The 18,183-nt window shown below is 48.8% G+C and overlaps 1 protein-coding gene across 2 annotated transcripts; it reads right to left on the minus strand.

Moving 5' to 3' along the window:
• Positions 1–663: 663 nt before the first annotated feature.
• PANK2 (pantothenate kinase 2) lies at positions 664–17,048 on the minus strand. 2 transcript variants are annotated; one of them, XM_053975999.1, is made up of 7 exons: positions 16,676–17,048; positions 8,517–8,869; positions 7,110–7,363; positions 6,031–6,207; positions 5,668–5,791; positions 4,038–4,163; positions 664–3,214 (listed from the first exon to the last, which is right to left on the minus strand). In XM_053975999.1, the coding sequence occupies exons 1-7, from the start codon at positions 16,884–16,886 to the stop codon at positions 3,164–3,166; spliced, it is 1,296 nt and encodes a 431-aa protein (XP_053831974.1). In that variant the 5' UTR covers positions 16,887–17,048; the 3' UTR covers positions 664–3,163. The 2 variants fall into 2 exon arrangements, with proteins under 2 accessions (XP_053831974.1, XP_053831975.1); XM_053976000.1 differs by lacking the exon at positions 16,676–17,048 and having other exon boundaries at positions 8,660–8,746.
• Positions 17,049–18,183: the final 1,135 nt, after the last annotated feature.

Here is an 18,183-nt window from a genome sequence, read left to right on the forward strand (position 1 = left end):
ACAGCTTCCACTAGCCCAGGTGGCTCCAAGCCCCGTCCAGCCTGGCCTTGGGCACTTCCAGGGATCCAGGGGCTTCCCCACCCTCACAGGACAGAATTCCTCCCCACTATCCCATCTCTCCCTGCCCCCCGGCAGTGGGAATGTTCCCTCAATGCTTTGTTCACCTTCTCCAGAAGGATCCACAGGAACTGTGCTGCCCTTACAGCCTTTTTTTGGGATGATGAGCTCACTGGGTGACTTCCCACTGCTGGGACAAAGTCTGGATCTCCCACCGAGCTGCACAGAACAGTTATTTTTGGTGCTTCCACCCCACAGCTCCTGCTCTGGATTGATGCTGTACCCTCCTCACTAATCCCATTCATATCCATGATCACTAATTAAGTTTTTCATCAAAGCCAAAACTGCTGCAATATCCCCAGAATAATTAATGCTCTTAAAAAAAAGAAAATTCCCCTCCTTTAAAATGTTTTGAAATTCAACTGATTCCCAGAACCTGAAACATGCAGGGAGGGAGAAACAATCAAGGATTGCCCACAATTATTTTCAAGGTAAAAACCAAGTGGGGTCAACCCCAATTTCCCCAGCACATTCCTGCTCATTCCCACCAACATCCATCCCGCTGCGCTGGAGCTCCAAGAATGAGACATAAAGCAAACAAAGGGATTGAAGCATATAAAAAATAACTGTAATATTTTATACAAGAAGAAAAAAATCAAGCAGTTTACAAAAAAAAAAAAGGAATAGACAATAAGCCAGGAACTTTGGTGCTGGGATCAGATCGTGCTGGATCTATTCCAAAATCCAGAGAAGAAGGAGTTACACACACTCAATACGGAGTGAGGTGGAAAATCTTGCAGGATGCTGAGCCAAGGGACACCAGTGCCTCAGGGCAGGGACTGCGGTGGGTCAGGCTCTGGGATTGCTGCTGGGAATTCCCTGCCCTGCAGAGATTTCCCACTCTCCACCATGGCAAGGTGGCTTCTGCTCCCAAGGCTGCCCTGTTTAATAAAAGCCAGGCTTTTTCCTCTGGATCTCAAGGATTCCCACACCCTCCCCAGCCCAGCCTATCGCTGACCTGTTACATCAAGGAGCCACACAGGTCCCAGGCACAGAGATATTCCAAAAAGCCAAAGTTTCTGTGCCTTTTTCATGAGTTTTGGCTCAGCCAGGTGCATGTGTGTTAAATTTCAGGTGGGACAGAAGGAGCTGAGTCCCAAAACCCTTCAGTCAGCACTCTGGAAATGGAGATGTTTCTAATGGAGAGTTTGGGAACCTTTGTGTGATTTCACAAGGAGTGAAGAATCAATGAGAACTTGAATTCAGCTGATCCCAAACAGGGTGCCCAGGGAAGCTGTGGCTGCCCCTGGATTCCTGCAAGTGTCCAAGGCCAGGCTGGACAGGGCTTGGAGCACCCTGGGCTAATGGGAGGTGTCCCTGCCCATGGCAGGGGTGGAATGAGAGGGGCTTTGAGGTCCCTTCCAACCCAAACCATTCCCTGAGCTGTATGATCCTGCTCCAGCCCTCAGCCATCCAGTACCACCTTGTGGAACACAGAGCAGGACACAACTGCAACTTGTGTAAGGCTGCAGGAAAAACAAACGTTTTCCTCCCCAGCCAGCACAGATCACCTTCCCCAGGGGCCCTGTGTTCTTTTCCCTGATTTTACTGTGATCAAATCCCTGGCTGTGTCCACAATCCCAGCTCACAGTCAGCTGAGTTTAGAGACAAACAGCAATCACCCTCTGAATCTGTAGTTTCCTCCCTTTTCAGAGGGAGGTGCCACACAAGGAACCCACCTCGGAGTGCTCACATCTCAGGATACAGCAAGGGGAAGAGCTGGGCAGGATTCACACAGCAGGGAAGGGCTCGGAGCTGCCCAGCACTTCCAGCCAGGCTCACAAGGGGATCAGAGCTGGAAACTGCTTTCTCTGGGAAGAAACCAGGACTGGAAGGGTGTGTTGGGGTCAGGGTGATGGTCATTCTGATAGCCTGGGATAAACCCTGACACCATGACCTGATCTGAAGGATCTGAAGAGCTTTCCCTGTGCTCCATGGAGCTCCTTGCTGGGAAGCCAGAGCACTTCCAAAGCTGTGTCTCCATGAGCTCACATCCCGAGGGAAGGTGCAGATACCTCGTTGCTTTTCGAGAGCATTTATTGAGCGTGCAGGATCCAGTCCAACCCCCCCATCCCCAGGGTGCAACTTCCACAGGGGCTCCACAGTGCAGTATCCTGCTCTCAGGCTGTGTGGCAGCATGCACAGGGAAAAGAGAGAGCACAGCATGCATGGAAGGGGGAGAATTCCCCCAAAACAACAGGAGCGTAGCCATTAAAAATGTAACATGGATTACAGAGATCCAAGTGTGACTGAAGGAAGTGTCTCTTTGGTGGAGTTTGGTAACAGAGAGAAAACCCCAGATAAACAAATGACAAGTATCCCTATTCCATCCTCAAATTTAGATCTCAAGGCTGGAGGCTGACTGACACCCCTGACATCATCCCAAAGGGTGCTGGGACTGTGCAGGAGAGCTGGAGGCCAAAATCAGACTGACCCTGAGGCACAGACCCGTGCTGTGCTGTACCTTCCATCCCTAGGACAGAGACAAGGACGTGGAACAGGGATAAATAAAGCCTGGCTGACAGCACAGCTGTGTCCCAGTGTGGATCCAGCGGGCCATATGGAGTTAGTTACACACACTGGGCTGTGCTGATGCTCTTCCCCTTTCCCAGACCATTTTCCAGCACATGGAGAACCTCTGATTGTGAACACAGAACTGACCTGGGCACTTGGCACTCCAAGGGAACCCAGTGGAAGGAGCAGAGCGCCCCTGCCCTGCTTTGTCACCATCATTAAACATGGAGTAAAACTAAAAAAAATTGCTCTAAAAAGGGCAATTCCATGTGACTGAAATGCCCCACTGACCTTCCCATACACCCCCATGTCCAGCCAGTGTATTCCAATCACATCCTTTGGAACAAACCTGTGCTGTAATCCCAGATGGATTTCAGCTCTTCCAGACACCCATCCCCACACTGTCCCCACAGTGGAACAGTCTCAGTGGGGGCTGTGACACAAAACACGGGCTCAGTGACCCCCAAACCACGGGCTCAGTGGCCCAGGGAGTGCCCTGAATCCATAGGTCCAGCACAGATCCTGCATGGAGTCAGGCTGAGTCCAGGAGTCCCAGGAGAGCACCGACTGCGCCGAAGTAACCCTGAGGAGCAGATGGGGACATCTGTGAAAATCCATCAGTGAAAATCCAGGGGCACACACCTGACACAGCAACAGCAATGCCCACGGAATCAGGGAATGGCTGGGGTTGGAAAGGACCATCAAGATATCCAGTGCCACCCCCTGCCATGGGCAGGGACACCTCCCACTGTCCCAGGTTGCTCCAGCCCTGTCCAGCCTGGTCTTGGACACTCCCAGGGATCCTGGGGCAGCCACAGCTTCTCTGGGAAATCCATTCCAGGGCCTCATCATCCTCACAGGGAACAATTCCTTCCCAATACCCCATCAAACCCTGCCCTTTAGCAGTAGGCAGCCATTCTCCCTTGTCCTGTCATTCCAGGCCCTTTTCCAAGTCCCTCTCCAGCTCTGCTGGAGCTCCTTTAGGCACTGGAAAGTCTCCCTGGAGCCTTCCTTTCTCTAGGCTATTAAACACACAGGGTAGTTTTAACAACATATAAAGGAGAGGGGAAAGACACAACTACAGAGAGGTACATGATAAAACAGAAAATAAAAATAAAATAATAAAAATAAAATAAAATTAAATTAAAAAAAAATAAATAAAAATTTAAAAATAAAAGAAACATAATAAAATAAAATAAAATAAAATAAAATAAAATAAAATAAAATAAAATAAAATTAAATTAAATTAAATTAAATTAAATTAAATAAAGCAAAGCTGTGGCTGTAGCAGCAAAGCCCTGAGCTCCTCCTGTACTGCGTGCACCCAACAGCTCCATGTGGCTGTTTCCAGAGCGCTCTAAGGATTTGTATTTTGCCATGAGACAAATTTTAAAAAGGAATTTTACCTCATGTTCCAAGAAAAGTGCTTTTAACTGTCCCTTTGACCAGTAGTCCAGGGCGTAGGCCAGGAGCCTCATGGAGATGGTGTTGATCCGAAGGAAGTTGCCCACGAACACCACACGGTTGATGTTCTGCAAGTGTTAAGGGAAAAAAAAAGGAGCATTAAGGGTAAATTCTATTTTCTGCTTGCAGTGATAAAAACTCCACGTGGGGAAGGGTCTGGAGCACCAGGAGCAGCTGCAGGAGAAAAGGAGGCTCAGGGGGGACCTTGTGGCTCTGCACAACTCCTGACAGGAGGGGACAGCCGGGGGGGTCAGGCTCTGCTGCCAGGGAACAGGGACAGGAGGAGAGGGAATGGCCTCAGGCTGGGCCAGGGGAGCTTTAGATTGGATATCTGGGAAAATTTCTTCATAGAAAGGGTTGTCAAGCCCTACCACAGTTACCCAGGGTGAATCCCCATCCCTGGAGGGATTTAGAAGCCATGTGGATGTGGCACTTGGGGACATGGTCAGTGGTGGCCTTGGCAGTGCTGGGGGAATGGCTGGACTGGATGATCTCAGAAGAGCTCACCAACCTAAATGGCTCTGGAATTCTATGAATTAAGTTCCTGCTGAAAGTGTCTGGCAGAATGTGCAGAACACCACACACAATTCCATCAGAAAGAAGGACCAGGCCATTTTAAACTACTCTCCTCCTCAGACTCTCCCAGAAATTCCCAGGTCAAACTACAGCCTTTCTAACTCAGGAATTTGGATAGAATAGCTGATTTTCCTACAAAATCCTTATACTGCCTGGGAACACTGATCATGAAGTGCCTCCTGCCTTCCCTCCTCCCAGCTCTGGCCTTTGATTCATCATGAAATAGCTGAGTGACTCTACTGTTAAACTGGGGAGGGAAACTAATTAGGAGTCCATAACCAACACAATTTTTTTAAGAAAGAAAAAGACCAACCAAGTAGTGATTATTTTGGATTTAAACCAGACCTCCAGCCTTGCTTTTCCATCTCAAAATATTTCTGATGCAAGTTCTGAAGCTTTCCTGTTCTCCAACACAAAAATAATTCAGATCCTCCTCTTTCTGAGGAATCAGATCAAGTCTTACCTGGTCTTGCACTCATATCCTTTTGTGGATTTTCCTTCCCTCCCCACATTGATTAACACCTCCCCTGAACTATTCAGGATCCTCTTTTCATTCAGCTGAGCTCCAGAGCAAGGAATTAGCAGATATATTTATGAGCAAGGCTGTTCAGGACGTGTCTTGCCTCATTTTGGCTGCAGAGCCAGGAGGATGCTGGATTCCATCAGCCCATCCCATGGAAGCAGGCTCAGGTTGGAGTGCAGAGCATGTCTCTGCTCTTTCATAGCCCTGTACAATGCTGCTTGACATGAATGCAACAAGGCAGCACTGTAAAGAAGCTGAAAGCACAAAGATGCAGCAACGGCCGTGGCAAGAAATCCAGAGCAACTCGTAAAAACAGCACAGAAGATATCCAGTCTCTACACCCTCTAGCCCTCCTTTCCTCCTCTCCCACTGCTTCCCAGAGCTGCTCCCAAAGAGAGGCACACTCCTCAAGCAGGCAGCAGCACACAGGTGATGTTTTAAGCAGGGAGCAAGGGAAGAGATTCCCAAAATACCTCGTTAAGGGCACACATCCGCGCTATGGAGCCGATGTTGTTGGTGATGGTGATTAAAGTGGCTCTGGCCAGGTCCTCCTTGCTGACAGATTCCCTCTTCTCCTTGCTCATCATGTTTCCAAAGCTGTAAAGAGAGATTTGGGGTTAAAGATCCCATCAGAATTCCAGGAGAAAATGGGAACTGCTAATTTAACCAAAGTGGTTCATCTTGAAGGACTGATTTCTAACTTCAAAAAGCATTGCTATGCATAACTTAGATCTCTTAGGAGTGGTTGCTCTCCAAAGGCACCTACATACAGTTTTTCATCCTTGCAGCATCTCCAGGGGAAACAAAACCAAAATGAGAGCCAGGCAGGGCATTACCTGGATGCCACAGCCCAGCCTGGCAGCCCGAAGCGCTCGTAGTCTCCTCCGTAGATGTCCCTCACCAGTTTGTCCACCTTGGTGCTGTCCCCGTGGGATGCCATCTCCAGGGCCTCCTCGAACGTGGAGCAGCCCGTCAGAAGGCAGCAGAGACCAAAGAAGGTTCCCCCTCCAAGGCTGCAAGTAAAGCAAAATGAAAATGAAAGCTCAGATTGTCCAGCTCTGCATCCCAGTTAGCTCAGGTCACCCCATTCCTGACCACTTTTTTTAGGGAAAACCATCTTGGAAAGTCTGTTCCTCTCACATGACTTACAGGCTGTAAGGAATCCCTCACAGGCCATGCTGTGAAATGAGACCTTGATTTTTTTATGTTACACTGTTCACTTTCTTCCCAGCATCCAGAAATATTAATCTTAAAATAAATGTTAGTCCTGAGGGATAACTGGAGTGTCAGGGCAGAGATATCCAAAAGTTGGGAGGAAAACCCTGTCTTGTTCACTTTACAGGGCATAGATGCTACTATTAATGTCTAGTAAGAACTGTACTGAGGGAATTTAAAATTATTATCATTATTATTACTACTATTACCTTTCAGGGAATCCAAGAAAGCTTAAAGCCACAGAACTCTATGGCTTTGCCAGGACACAAAAGCCACATCTTTAAGATGGGGAGCAAATGGGGAGTGACTGCTATTCTATTATCCCTTCCACCAAAATCTAGCAACTTTTGGAAGCCAGGATGGAAATCTTGACTTTTTGGATCAATGCTAAGAGTTGTTAAGAACCCCAAACTACGTGATCTCATAAAAGAAATAAATAAAGCCCTTAAATTCCTGCAGCAGAGCAACTGCAAAACCAGCTTTGATGGAGACTGGCTGCAGTAAAGACACCAAACCACTGAAATCCAGATCCTCTTTTCCAGGAGGGATCTTTTTTGGCAGGGAGTAACTGCAGTAAGAGCAGGAGCTTGGTCATTCCCCTCACCACCTTTATTGCAGCTTGTCCCTGAAAATGCCATTTACAAAGCAGGAATGTGCTCCAGACCCTAAAATCAAAGTCCCTTTACCCCCCAGCACTCACCTGGTGCCTGTTACCCGTTTATAGTTGTCTTTGGAATAGACAGCCAAAATGCTGACCCCTGAGCCAATGTTCACCAGGAGGAGAGGATAGGGATTCTCCAGGTTGAACGGGAGCTTCTGGCACCTCTCAGCATCCGTGGGGTTCTCAAAGTAGTAACACTCCGAGTGTCCATTGAAGCCCACGGAGTCGATGTACAGCACTCCTTTAACAAGGCAATCCAGCTCATCGAGCTTACAAAGCTCAAGGTCACCCATCTGGTGGGAAGGAAAAAAGAGGAATATTGAAGATTAGCCAGGGATTTGAAGTATTTATGCTCAGGGCTGGAAAAATGCATTCACTGCCAGCTCAGTCCAGCTATGTCCCTGCTCCCTGCAGAGGCTGAGGGAGAATGGAGCACAGGAGAGCACAGGGACTCCTAAGTACAGCAGCCCCCAGGTGAGGAACAGGAGAAAACAATCTGGATCCACAGATGGACACTGAGAGAATTCCAGCAATTCCCACAGCCCTGATTCAGGCCCTGATGCTGAGGCACTGGTGTGAAAAGCCAGGAAAAATGAGGAGGGACTTGCATTGTTTGATCAAAATATCCCACAAAGCCCATCCAAAGGAGCATCAAAAAAAAAGCAAGGAAGTTATAAAATCGTTTTCCTCTCATGTCACTGCCTTGACCACACAAAATTGGTTATTAGGAAAAACTTAACAGAAACGGTTGTGCTGCCCAGGATAGTGGTAGAATCTCCATCCCTGGAGGGATTTAGAAGCCATGTGGATGTGGCACTTGGGGACACGGGTCAGTGGTGGCCTTGGCAGTGCTGGGAATGGTTGGATCGGATGATCTTAGAGAGCTTTTCACCCTTAATGATTCTCTAAAAGCCTCTTCATTTGCATTTTTCCAAGCCCTGACTGAAAAAATATTTACCACACATTTTTCACCTTGAACAAGGATCCCACTCAGAATGAAGCCACATGATGATGTCCAACCCCAACTATGAACTTCCTAACAGTTACATTTACCACCAAATATGCCTGAACCTCAATCAGCTCATTCACACAGGTGTTAGAAATGAAACCAGACGAGCAAAGGAAGAAAATAAAGCAGGAGAATGACAGCAATGAGTTAAAAAAAAAAAAAGACTGAGATTAGCATAAGAAGAGATTAAAAATAGAGAGGAAGAGGTGCAAGAAAGATCATTAGCGAACAATTTCAGAGTTACATTCAGGGCAGGAATTGTTTTAATTTGGAGATGCCAACTTGACTCCACATGCCAAGTTTAACTGGAAACAGTGACAGCACCAAAACGAAGATTTAGAGAAATTTTAGAGCGTGCAGAGTAAAGTTTCTAGTTTGAAGCTTTCAAAGAAACGTCACTACCAGATCCTAATGGTATAGAAGCCAAAAATGCCTACTGTGCGAAAGTCCTGCTCAAATTTGTACGCTCCACCTCCCGTGGCACATAAGGTAGTATGGAGGCTCGAGAAGTGCTTTTCGCTTCCCATTTGGATAAAAGCAGGCATGTCATGAGTAGGAAAGCGTATAAAGTGCAGATTGCCTTTACGTCCACACAGGGTAAGGTCCTTGAGCTCAAGGTGCACATCCCGAATGCCTGTGGAGCCATAGGCTACGTTTGATGTCAGGTATTTGCGGATGCTTTTGAGGTTTTCCACTTCTTCCTCTTCCTCTTCGGCCGTGATGTCCTTGGGTTCAAAATAAACCAGTTTGACCAAGGTCCCTCCGATGTCCAAGCCAAACCAGGGAAAGACTGGAGAGAGAAGACAAGAGAAAATGAGACAGGGTATGGCACAGCCATAGCACGAGCACCTTTGAACTTGATGGTCTTTAAGGTCCCTTCCCACCTATGTGATTCCATTGAAAACAGCTTTCATTGAATTAATTAATTAATGCAGTTCTCTAAGGACACATGTGATCTTTCCATTTTCAGGAATCCTGTCTTCGACAAGAGACTCCTCCAACATGAGCCCAGCTCCTGCTCAGAGATCCCTCATGTTGGAATATTTGCTGTACAACACTCAAACACTGACATCCCTCCCCACAGGTCTGACAGCTTCCACAGCCCTGCCAGATCCTGCTGCAGGTTTAATCCCCAGCTATTCCTTTTTCCCAAGTTCTGAACCAGAGCCAGAGCCACGGATAACACCAGTGCTTTTACATCAAAGGGATGTACAAACGTTCCCTAATTACAACACAGAGCTGAGGTAGACAAGTAATCTAAGATGCCGCAGGGAGACAAAAACAAATGTCTAATTGGATTATTTTATTAGTCAAATTCCCCCGTGGTACAAAATATGCATCAGTGTCAGGCCCAGCAACATTTACAGCTGTGTTAGATAATGAGCTTCTTGGAAAAGATCAAGAGAAACCCCTGATCTGATGGAATCTGCGATTAGAGCTGGGAACTGGAACAGATTAATATCACTATTAATGAGCTAAAGGAGAGGCTGGAGCTAATGAGATGCACAGGATCCAGAGCAAAGGGAAAAATGAAGCCACATGTTAGGGCTTATGGGAACAGGATTCAATCCTTATGGTAGCTTCCAGAAGAAAAAAAGGAACTTTTAGAAAATAAACCTGAATAATGGAATCATAAACATTGGAAAAGACCTCCACAACCCCAACCATTAACCCAGCACTGCCAAGGCCACCACTGGTCCACGTTGCCAAGTGCCACGTCCACATGGCTGTTAAATCCATCCAGGGATGGGGACTCCAACACTGCCCTGGGCTGCCTGTTCCAATGCTTGACCACTCTTTTGGGGTGGAAACTTTCCCAATATCCAACCTAAAGCTCCCCTGGCCCAGCCTGAGGCCATTCCCTCTCCTCCTGTCCCTGTTCCCTGGCAGCAGAGCCCGACCCCCCCCGGCTGTCCCCTCCTGTCAGGAGTTGTGCAGAGCCACAAGGTCCCTCCTGAGCCTCCTTTTCTCCAGGCTGAGCCCCTTTCCAGCTCCATCAGCTGCTCCTGGTGCTCCAGACTCTTCCCCTGCTCTGCTCCCTTCCCTGGACACATTCCAGCATAGATGTTACCAAAGTTCATTTGGAAAACAGGATCTTGGGTTTTAGTAAAATTCCTTATCTGCAAACAGATAAGGGTGGAACATGGAGAAGCCCTCATTCCTCTCCCTTTAGAGCAAGAATCCCTCGTGCCAGCCTCTTCAGGGAACAATCTTTGCACAGGCAGCAGCCTGACAAGTCGGAGGACACATTCTCTCCTAGGCAGATTTATCTGGTAGCTGTACAGGCCCTTCCAAAGCTTTCCAGCTCCCAGGAGCTGCTGGCACCAGCAGCTCCCCACAGTATTTTTAATCCACCAAGTTATTTTTATGTATTTCCATAGAGGCCACCCCCAACCATCACCAAAGGAAATCTTGAAAGAAGATGCAAGCTCTATTTTCGGAGGCACATCCAAACCCAAATCACTCTCCATTTTGGAGGCATTTACTTCAAACAAGAAGAGACACAAAAATAACTTTTCATGAATGAGAGGGAAAGGAATCTGAATGGCAGCACAACAGAGGGAGGGAGCATGAGCAATCCAAGGACTTCTACACAGGCAGACAGTGGTAAGACAACGGGGAAAGGTTTTAAACTAAAAGGAGACATTTACATATTAGGAAGAAATTTGTCTCTGTGAGGGTGGTGAGGCCCTGGCACAGAGAAGCTCCCCCTGGATCCCTGCAAGAGTCCAAGGCCAGGCTGGATGGAGCTTGGAGCACCCTGGGATAGTGGGAGGTGTTCCTGTATCCAAGACAGGGGGATTGGAAGCAGATGGTCTTTAAGGTCGCTTCCCACCCAAACCATTCCACGATTCTGTGATTTCTGGAATGCATTTGTTCCTGTCAGAACATGCCATTTGATTTCTGCATTCTGAGGTCCACTGGGGTTTTTTTTAAAGCATCCCCACCACTGCATTTAGACAACAATCTTCCCCCACACTCCTTCTGCCAGGCTACACAGGGCTAAAAATGGGAAGAGAGCAGAGGCTGGGGACTCGGAGATGGCCTCACTGATGTGCAGGAAAGACAAATATCCAAAACCACCGTGCTCTGAAGCCACAAGCCTGAAAATGCCACAGGGGCTGCTCCATCACAGGCTAACAGACTCCCACTTGCCAGCACTCAGCTGGTAGCACATGCACAGCTTCAGTAAAATAACATATTTGTTTTGAAGTTGGTAGTGAAGCTCACAAACTCCTACACTCAGCGACACAAACCTTCCAGATTTCAGGGCAAACACCAACTGAGTCCATCAGTTTAGGCAGCTTTCCTGGTCACAAAAAACAGAGCAGCTTCTTAGAAATTTCATCCCAAACCCAGTACCATCAAGACCTTCCATCTTTTATTATACATAAATTTAGTTTTTATTTGGGCAGAACATTAGGCATGAAGTTAAACCACACCAGTTATCTGTCTTACCAGGAACAGGAAAACAGGAATGATACCAGCAGAGCTGGGAGTAACTGCAGTCAGGCTGGGCTCAGGGTCATTATCACCACTCAGCACTGGCCCTAAAAAGAAAATCCAACCCCCTGAGGTGGGACACAACTTCCGACCAGAGCTGGCTCACACCTCCCAGTGGCACCAGCTGGAAAAGCTCCACACGGAGCAGCTGGTGTTCTCCATCTGCCAGCGGCTCGGCTGTACCTTCCCTAAGTCACCAGGGATAAATTCAAAAAGACAGACTATTAAGGTAATTACCTTACCCCAAATGATTGTTAATTATGGAGCCCTCGTTATATACATCCCAGCCACAGGTTAAGAATCCAAGGAAGAAGTGTGTGAGCTCAAAATTAAGTACTTCTTTCCCAGGCTGTGAAGGATTCCCTATGCAGTAACACCTGTTGGAGAACTCAATCCATTACAGGGACAAAACTTCCCTATAAACCCTTTTTTGTAGGAAAGGGGAATGGCACACAAACAAGAGAAGGAAACTATTCCAAGGACAAGAAGAACTGGGGATTTTTGCCTGAGACTTACAGGAACATGCAGGGCAGCAACAGCTCTTCCATGTCTGAGAACTAGAAAAATCCAAGGGAGGGAGGAGGAAGCTCTCCTGGATCAATGCCATCACCATCTGCCACCAAGATTTCTCCTGAAACACTGATTTTTTATTTTTTTTTTCCCCAGCAGATGAAAGCCATCCAGAGATTTCTCCCTTTTAAGCCTCTGAAGCAATTTTTCCAAGAGAGCTGCCGCAGATCTCCAGGAGCAGCAGGAGAACTGCTGGCATCCAGGAGCTCTCTGGGCATCCCCGAGGCTGAATTTGCTCAGTCAGAAGGTTCTGCTGGAATAACCAGACAGGAGCAGGAGATGCAAACACTGCCTCTCATCACCTCCTCCCTGCTGCTACTTGGAGCTCTCTGTGAGGGAAGAGCCTTGCAGGTCTCCTTTCCAAGCGCTCACCAGCCGCAGAACAACGGGAAGGATGGCAATGATGGTCCACCACTGGATGGACCTCTGGGCTCTCCTCCTGCCCAGCACCTTCTGGGAAGCATTTAATTGTTCCTTGGGTGTTTGGGCATTTCCAGGAAAGGCAGGAAATCCTCTGCTCTCAGCTCCAAACCTCCTGCAATCTGTCTCTTTACAGAAACTCTGTTGTTTTTTAGAGGATGAGAACCATGAAGCTCATTCTCGGTGAGCTGGGCAGAGAAGCTGTGGCTGCCTCATTCCTGGCAGGGTCCAAGGCCAGGCTGGAACAACTTGTACTAATGGAAGGTGTCCATGCCCTTGGTAGGGGGTGGAATGAGATGGTCTTGAAGGTCCCTCCCAACCCAAACCATTGGCCTGACAAAGTTTTGCTTTCCCTGAGCAATTTTAAAAGCAGCTCTCTCCATATATTTTCATATAAACAGTTCTTTGTCTTAAAAACAAACCTTCTTCTCAAGGGCAGATCTATGGATATGCAGCAACAAACAAAAGACTGGTCTGCCAACAACGTTAAGGGCTCACAGGTCTGACTAAACAATCCCAGAGAAGCTCCAGGATACTTTGTGTGCCCACAGCAAGAGCTGCCACCCTCCCTTCAAATCCCTTTTGCAGTCAGACTGTTAAGATCTTCAGGACAATAAAAAGAAATTGCCTTTATCTGATATGTAAATTACTTCATAAAACTGGACACTGTGTAAATAAAAAAGCCCTCAACAGACTTATTCTGGAAGCCGTAGAACTGTCAAGATCAAAGAGGTGATATAATTAAAGATCTCCATGGTGGATTTTCATCACAAAACAAGCAGCTCGAGTTGTATTTCAGTGTGATCCTTAACTTTTCAGTTATATCAGCAGCTAAAAAGATTAGTCTGATGATTTAGTTCAGTGTGTGACAGCACCTCTAGGCTTACTCTGAAATATTCAATATTATATTTTAATAGTGTTACACCATGCTAGAAATTTTACAGCTGAGAAAAAAATACAATTCATTAGCATTTAATATGAAGTGACACTAAGTCTACATCTCCTCCAATCCATAAAAACAGGCTCTGATAGGAATTCATATTTCATATACCATTCCAAAACAGAAAAGGATATTTAAACATCAAAGCTTAAATTTTGTACTACCAAAGAGGTGGCAAAACAGCATTTTATTTTTACCTTTTCTTGGATTCTTTGTAAATTGAAAATTTAGAGTCGTATGTCCATTATGTATTTGCATGATCCTGACAGAAGATACTAAAACTTCCAAAAAAGGCATCAGTTGAAGAGAAATAATATTTTTCTCAGGGAACAAACAAACAAGCTACAGAAGGGAGAAGCACATTTTGCTCACTAGGGAAATAACCTAAATTCACCTCTGTTGAATACCCCAAGATTTCAGGATGAGCAGGGAGCGAGTGGAGGAAGGGGAAAGCTGATGAACTGAAACACTGATCTCCTATAAAAAAGATTCATTAAAAAAACATTCCCCTGCTCATTATGGCCATCATCAGGTTTCTGCCTGGCACTTCACCCTGCCCACAGCCACAGCTCCCTTAAGAACCATGGAGGGAATATCCTCCTTACTCATCTGGAGTCTTCCCAGTCCAATTTTTAAGTATGGATTTCAATAATGGCACTGATAATGCAGTACCAGAAGGGAATTTTCCTTTATTGTTCCTGAAACTGATAAAGTTTTTGTGTATGACATGTCTGCCTGCACTAATAACCCTGTCAGACTCCCCTTCCCAATGTAACACTCCAAAGCTTCAACAATGTCCATGTTTTCAGGGACACTTCTCAGTCCCTCCTGAGAGCAACAGTGTCCTTGACTTCTCCCTCTTCTGCCAGGAGCACACAGAAAATCCCAGTGTCTGCAGTAAAGCCCCTCAAGCACACCAGGAAACATTCCACAGAATCATTCAGGCTGGAAAAGACCTCCAAGATCAATTCCAACTGTTACCACAGCACTGCCATCTTCACCCCTAATCCAAGTCCCCAAGCACCACTTCCACATGACTTTCAAACAGGGAATTTAAATTTCCAGGGCATTTAAAAGCCCAAGGTGCATGAAGGCACACAGCTGGTATACTGGGTGCAGAGTTTATTTCAGATCTATCCCAAATCCAATCCTCTTCCCTGCTCTCTGCAGTGAGACAGCCCTGACTGTGCATTACAGGCTCAGAGGGCTGAGGAGGAAGGAGGATCACGAGTCTGCCAAAATCCTTTCATTCCTGGGGAAGTGGGGCTCATCTGCCAGGGCATCTGCCAGCACAGCCAGGCAAGACAAGCCTCAAGGTCACCCAGCTCGTTTGCCACATGCCAGCAGCAGACAAGTGGGAGCTAAAGTAGGACATTTTTGATCCCACATCCATTAACTGCTTTCCTTTCATTTTGGCTTGAGGCTTCCTTAAGGTGGGATGGAGCATTTTAACTCAAAAACATGACTGATTGTGACATCAGGCATTGTCCCTGCTAAGGGACGCACTTGCTCCAGCACACTTCTCTTCCACTTACCACAAGAATAATTTAGGAAAACCAGACTACATTGTAATCCCAAATCCCACCACGCTGACCTTCCAGACTCGATCCAAACCCTTTTTTGAAAGCTGCCAGAACACCTGTTTTCCTTAAAGTATCCCATGCCACTCTCAGCATCCAGGTTTAATCCACATTTTCCAGAGAAGACACAGAAACTGCTCCGAGCAAGGCAGAGGAGAATTATCACCTAACGCAGAGCTCCGAGTCCTCCCCCATTTTCATACCAGAGATCTCCTTCATGTCCCTGCAGCCTTTTAACAAGTCTCTAATTAACAACCTCACGGACCCCTATTCCTATTTTTCACACTAAGGGCAGAAGGGAAGCTGCTTTTTTACCAGCAACCAAAAAAAAAAAGAGCAGGAACACTTAAAACTTCCCATAAATATGGTACCAACAGTGTCTCAGCACTGCCAGTCACAGCCGAGGTGCAGCAGAATCCTGATCCCTGTTTTCAGCCCAGATTCCTTGCTCACACCTTTTTTAACAGCTGTGCAGGTACCAAGGAATTGCACCGAGGCTGTTTCATTGTCAGGGTATGGCGATTTCCTTCCAGGAGGAAGGACTCCAGCAGAAGTCAAGGAATAATCCCTCGGTTATTCCTCAAATATGGCTGAAGTCAGGGACAGCCACGGCACCTGCACAGCAGCTCCTGCTGCTCCCAAAATGAAGGCTGCCATCCATTTTGCTGTTTCCAGTAGGACATTTACAAACATGGTTCTAGGGATTTTTTTTCCCTTAGAAAGCCTGGTTTGATCTGTGTCCAGCTCCTGTCAAACCTGTCGGGTTCTTCCCTCCCAAAATTTAAACTATTCCCTTTGCTCTCTCATTGCTTTGCTTTCACAGTTACCAGTCCAGCCTCACAACCTCAAACCCTGGTCCCTCCATCTGTCCTGCTGTGCCCTTTTCCTCACATTCTGTCACCAGGTGCCTTCCCTTCCTTCCTATCCAAGGTCCCCAATTTGGGAACCTCAGCATCTGCAACAGCCCCATCAGGCAGATGTCACCTCACCCTAAACCCCCTAGAGCTCTTGGAGTTCAGCTTGTCCCACCCTTCAGCCCAACCTGCTGAGCCCACATCCCTGTCCCACCGTGCTGTCCCCAAACTAGCCGTGCTGTGCCCATGCCATCACCCCAATGTGCTGTTCCCAAGTTGATGACGCTGGACAATTTTTACCCCACCGTGTCCCTCCGTGCTGTCCCCAGACCGGCCATGCTGGACAAGTCACCACTGCCCTGTGTCCCCATCGCGTTCCAGACTGGCCATGCTGTGCCCACGCCATCACCCCACTGTGTTGTCCCCAGAGTGCCCACGCTGTACAAATCCTCACCCCACCGTGTCCCCGCCGTGCTGCCCGTGCCGTGCCCATCTCACGCCCCCCCCGCGCTGTCGCAGTGTCCCCAGCCCTCCCCGCTGCTCCCCCGTGTCGCCCCCCGGCCCCACCTCCCCAGACCACGCCCCTTCAGCCCCACCCACCTCAGCCCCGCCCACGCCGCTCATTACCATAAGCCCCGCCCCTCTCCCCAGCCCATCCTCTGGGCCCCCCCCCGCTTCTCTCCCCCCCCCCACCCGCCTCGCTGCCGTTCCCGCTCCCCCGCACTCACGCGGGCGGTTCTTGCGGACCGAGTCCCGCCGCTGCCGGCTCACGGACCCGCCGCGTTCGCGGGGCTGCGGACCCGCCGCGCTGTCCGCGCCCGCCGCGCCGCCGCTGCTCCGCCGCCGCAGCTGGGAGGGCCCGGCGTCCGCACCGCCGCCCCGCCGCCGCGGTTTCTTCTCGTCCTCCGCGCCATCGCCACAGCTGCGCGGCGGCTCCATCGGCAGCGCGGCCCGGCCCCATGGGCCGCCCGGCCCCGCTCCGGCGCCGCTCAGCCGCCACCGCCGCAGCCACCGCCCCCGGCGCGCCTGCGTCGCACGGCCCCGCGGGGCGGGACACCCCGTGAGGCGGCCGCCAATCCGCGCCCCCCGCGGCGCAGAGCGACAGGAGGATGCGCCAATGGGAGGCCGCTATTGCTCGGCAGCGGGGAGCCGGCCCCGCCTCCTGCTCTCGGCGCGTAGAGTGACAAGCGCGGCTGCCCAATCGGAAGCGTGCGCCCGGGTGAGGCGGGTCGATATGCGGCAGCTCTGGCCTATGGGCTTCCTCTGGGGCGAGATTGACAAGGCAAGTGCCCAATGACCGAGAGAGCTGTCCGGGTGGGGCGGGAGAAGGGGCGGTGATTGACAGCCGGGTAACTATGGCAACGCGGGGGGCCGAAGGGAAGAACCGCAGTAGGCTCGGCTGGGCAGGGTGGCGCGGAGGGGCTTGTTTGAATATGATTTGCATATGCAGATAACGATATATATTGACGCGGGGCGGGTCTGCCACCCACTTGGCGGGCCTGAAAGGACCTTAAAGACCACTTCGTTCCACCCCATGCAGGGACAGCTTCCACTATCCCAGGTTCCTTCCAAGCCCCATCCAGCCTGGCCTTGGGCACTTCCAGGCATCCAGGGGCAGCCACAGCTTCTCTGGGCACCCTGTGCCAGGGCCTCACCGCCTTCACAAGGAAGAATTTCCTCCTAAGATCTTAAAATCCTCAGCTCTCCTTTACATCCCAACATAATTCTAGTGCGGATACATCCCTGTCCTTTAAACGCTGATCCCGTGTTTGTCAACAAGCGCAGCAGGAAAACCCCAGGTGGCAGAACAACTGAGGCAACCATGAAGAGGAGTGTAAGCAACAACCAACAGGATGAAAATTCAAAAGGAAAACACAGATTCCCACAGTACAGGATGCCATAATAGTTCCCGTTGTGGAGATTCCCGTGTGGAATGTTAATTGTTGTCTCTCACACCAAGCGTGGAAATACAGCCCAGTGACCCAGGGTGCTCCTCACCTGCCCCGAGGTAATCCCAGCTCACCACAATCCTCAGGCATTAATTCGATACCTGAGGGATCAGTAATCAACATTCCACAAAAGTGTGATAATTTCCGTGAGAATTTACTGAATTCTGGTTGCTGGAGTGAAAATGGGTCAAAGGGATCAGTCAAATTCAGTTGGTGTATTTTAATATCCTGTTGGGTGAGTGGAGGAAGTGGATAAATGGGGTTGGCAGTGAGAGGAGAAAAAGGAT

Source organism: Vidua macroura, chromosome 4, assembly GCF_024509145.1.
Source record: "Vidua macroura isolate BioBank_ID:100142 chromosome 4, ASM2450914v1, whole genome shotgun sequence".
Taxonomy (NCBI): Eukaryota; Metazoa; Chordata; class Aves; order Passeriformes; family Viduidae; genus Vidua; species Vidua macroura.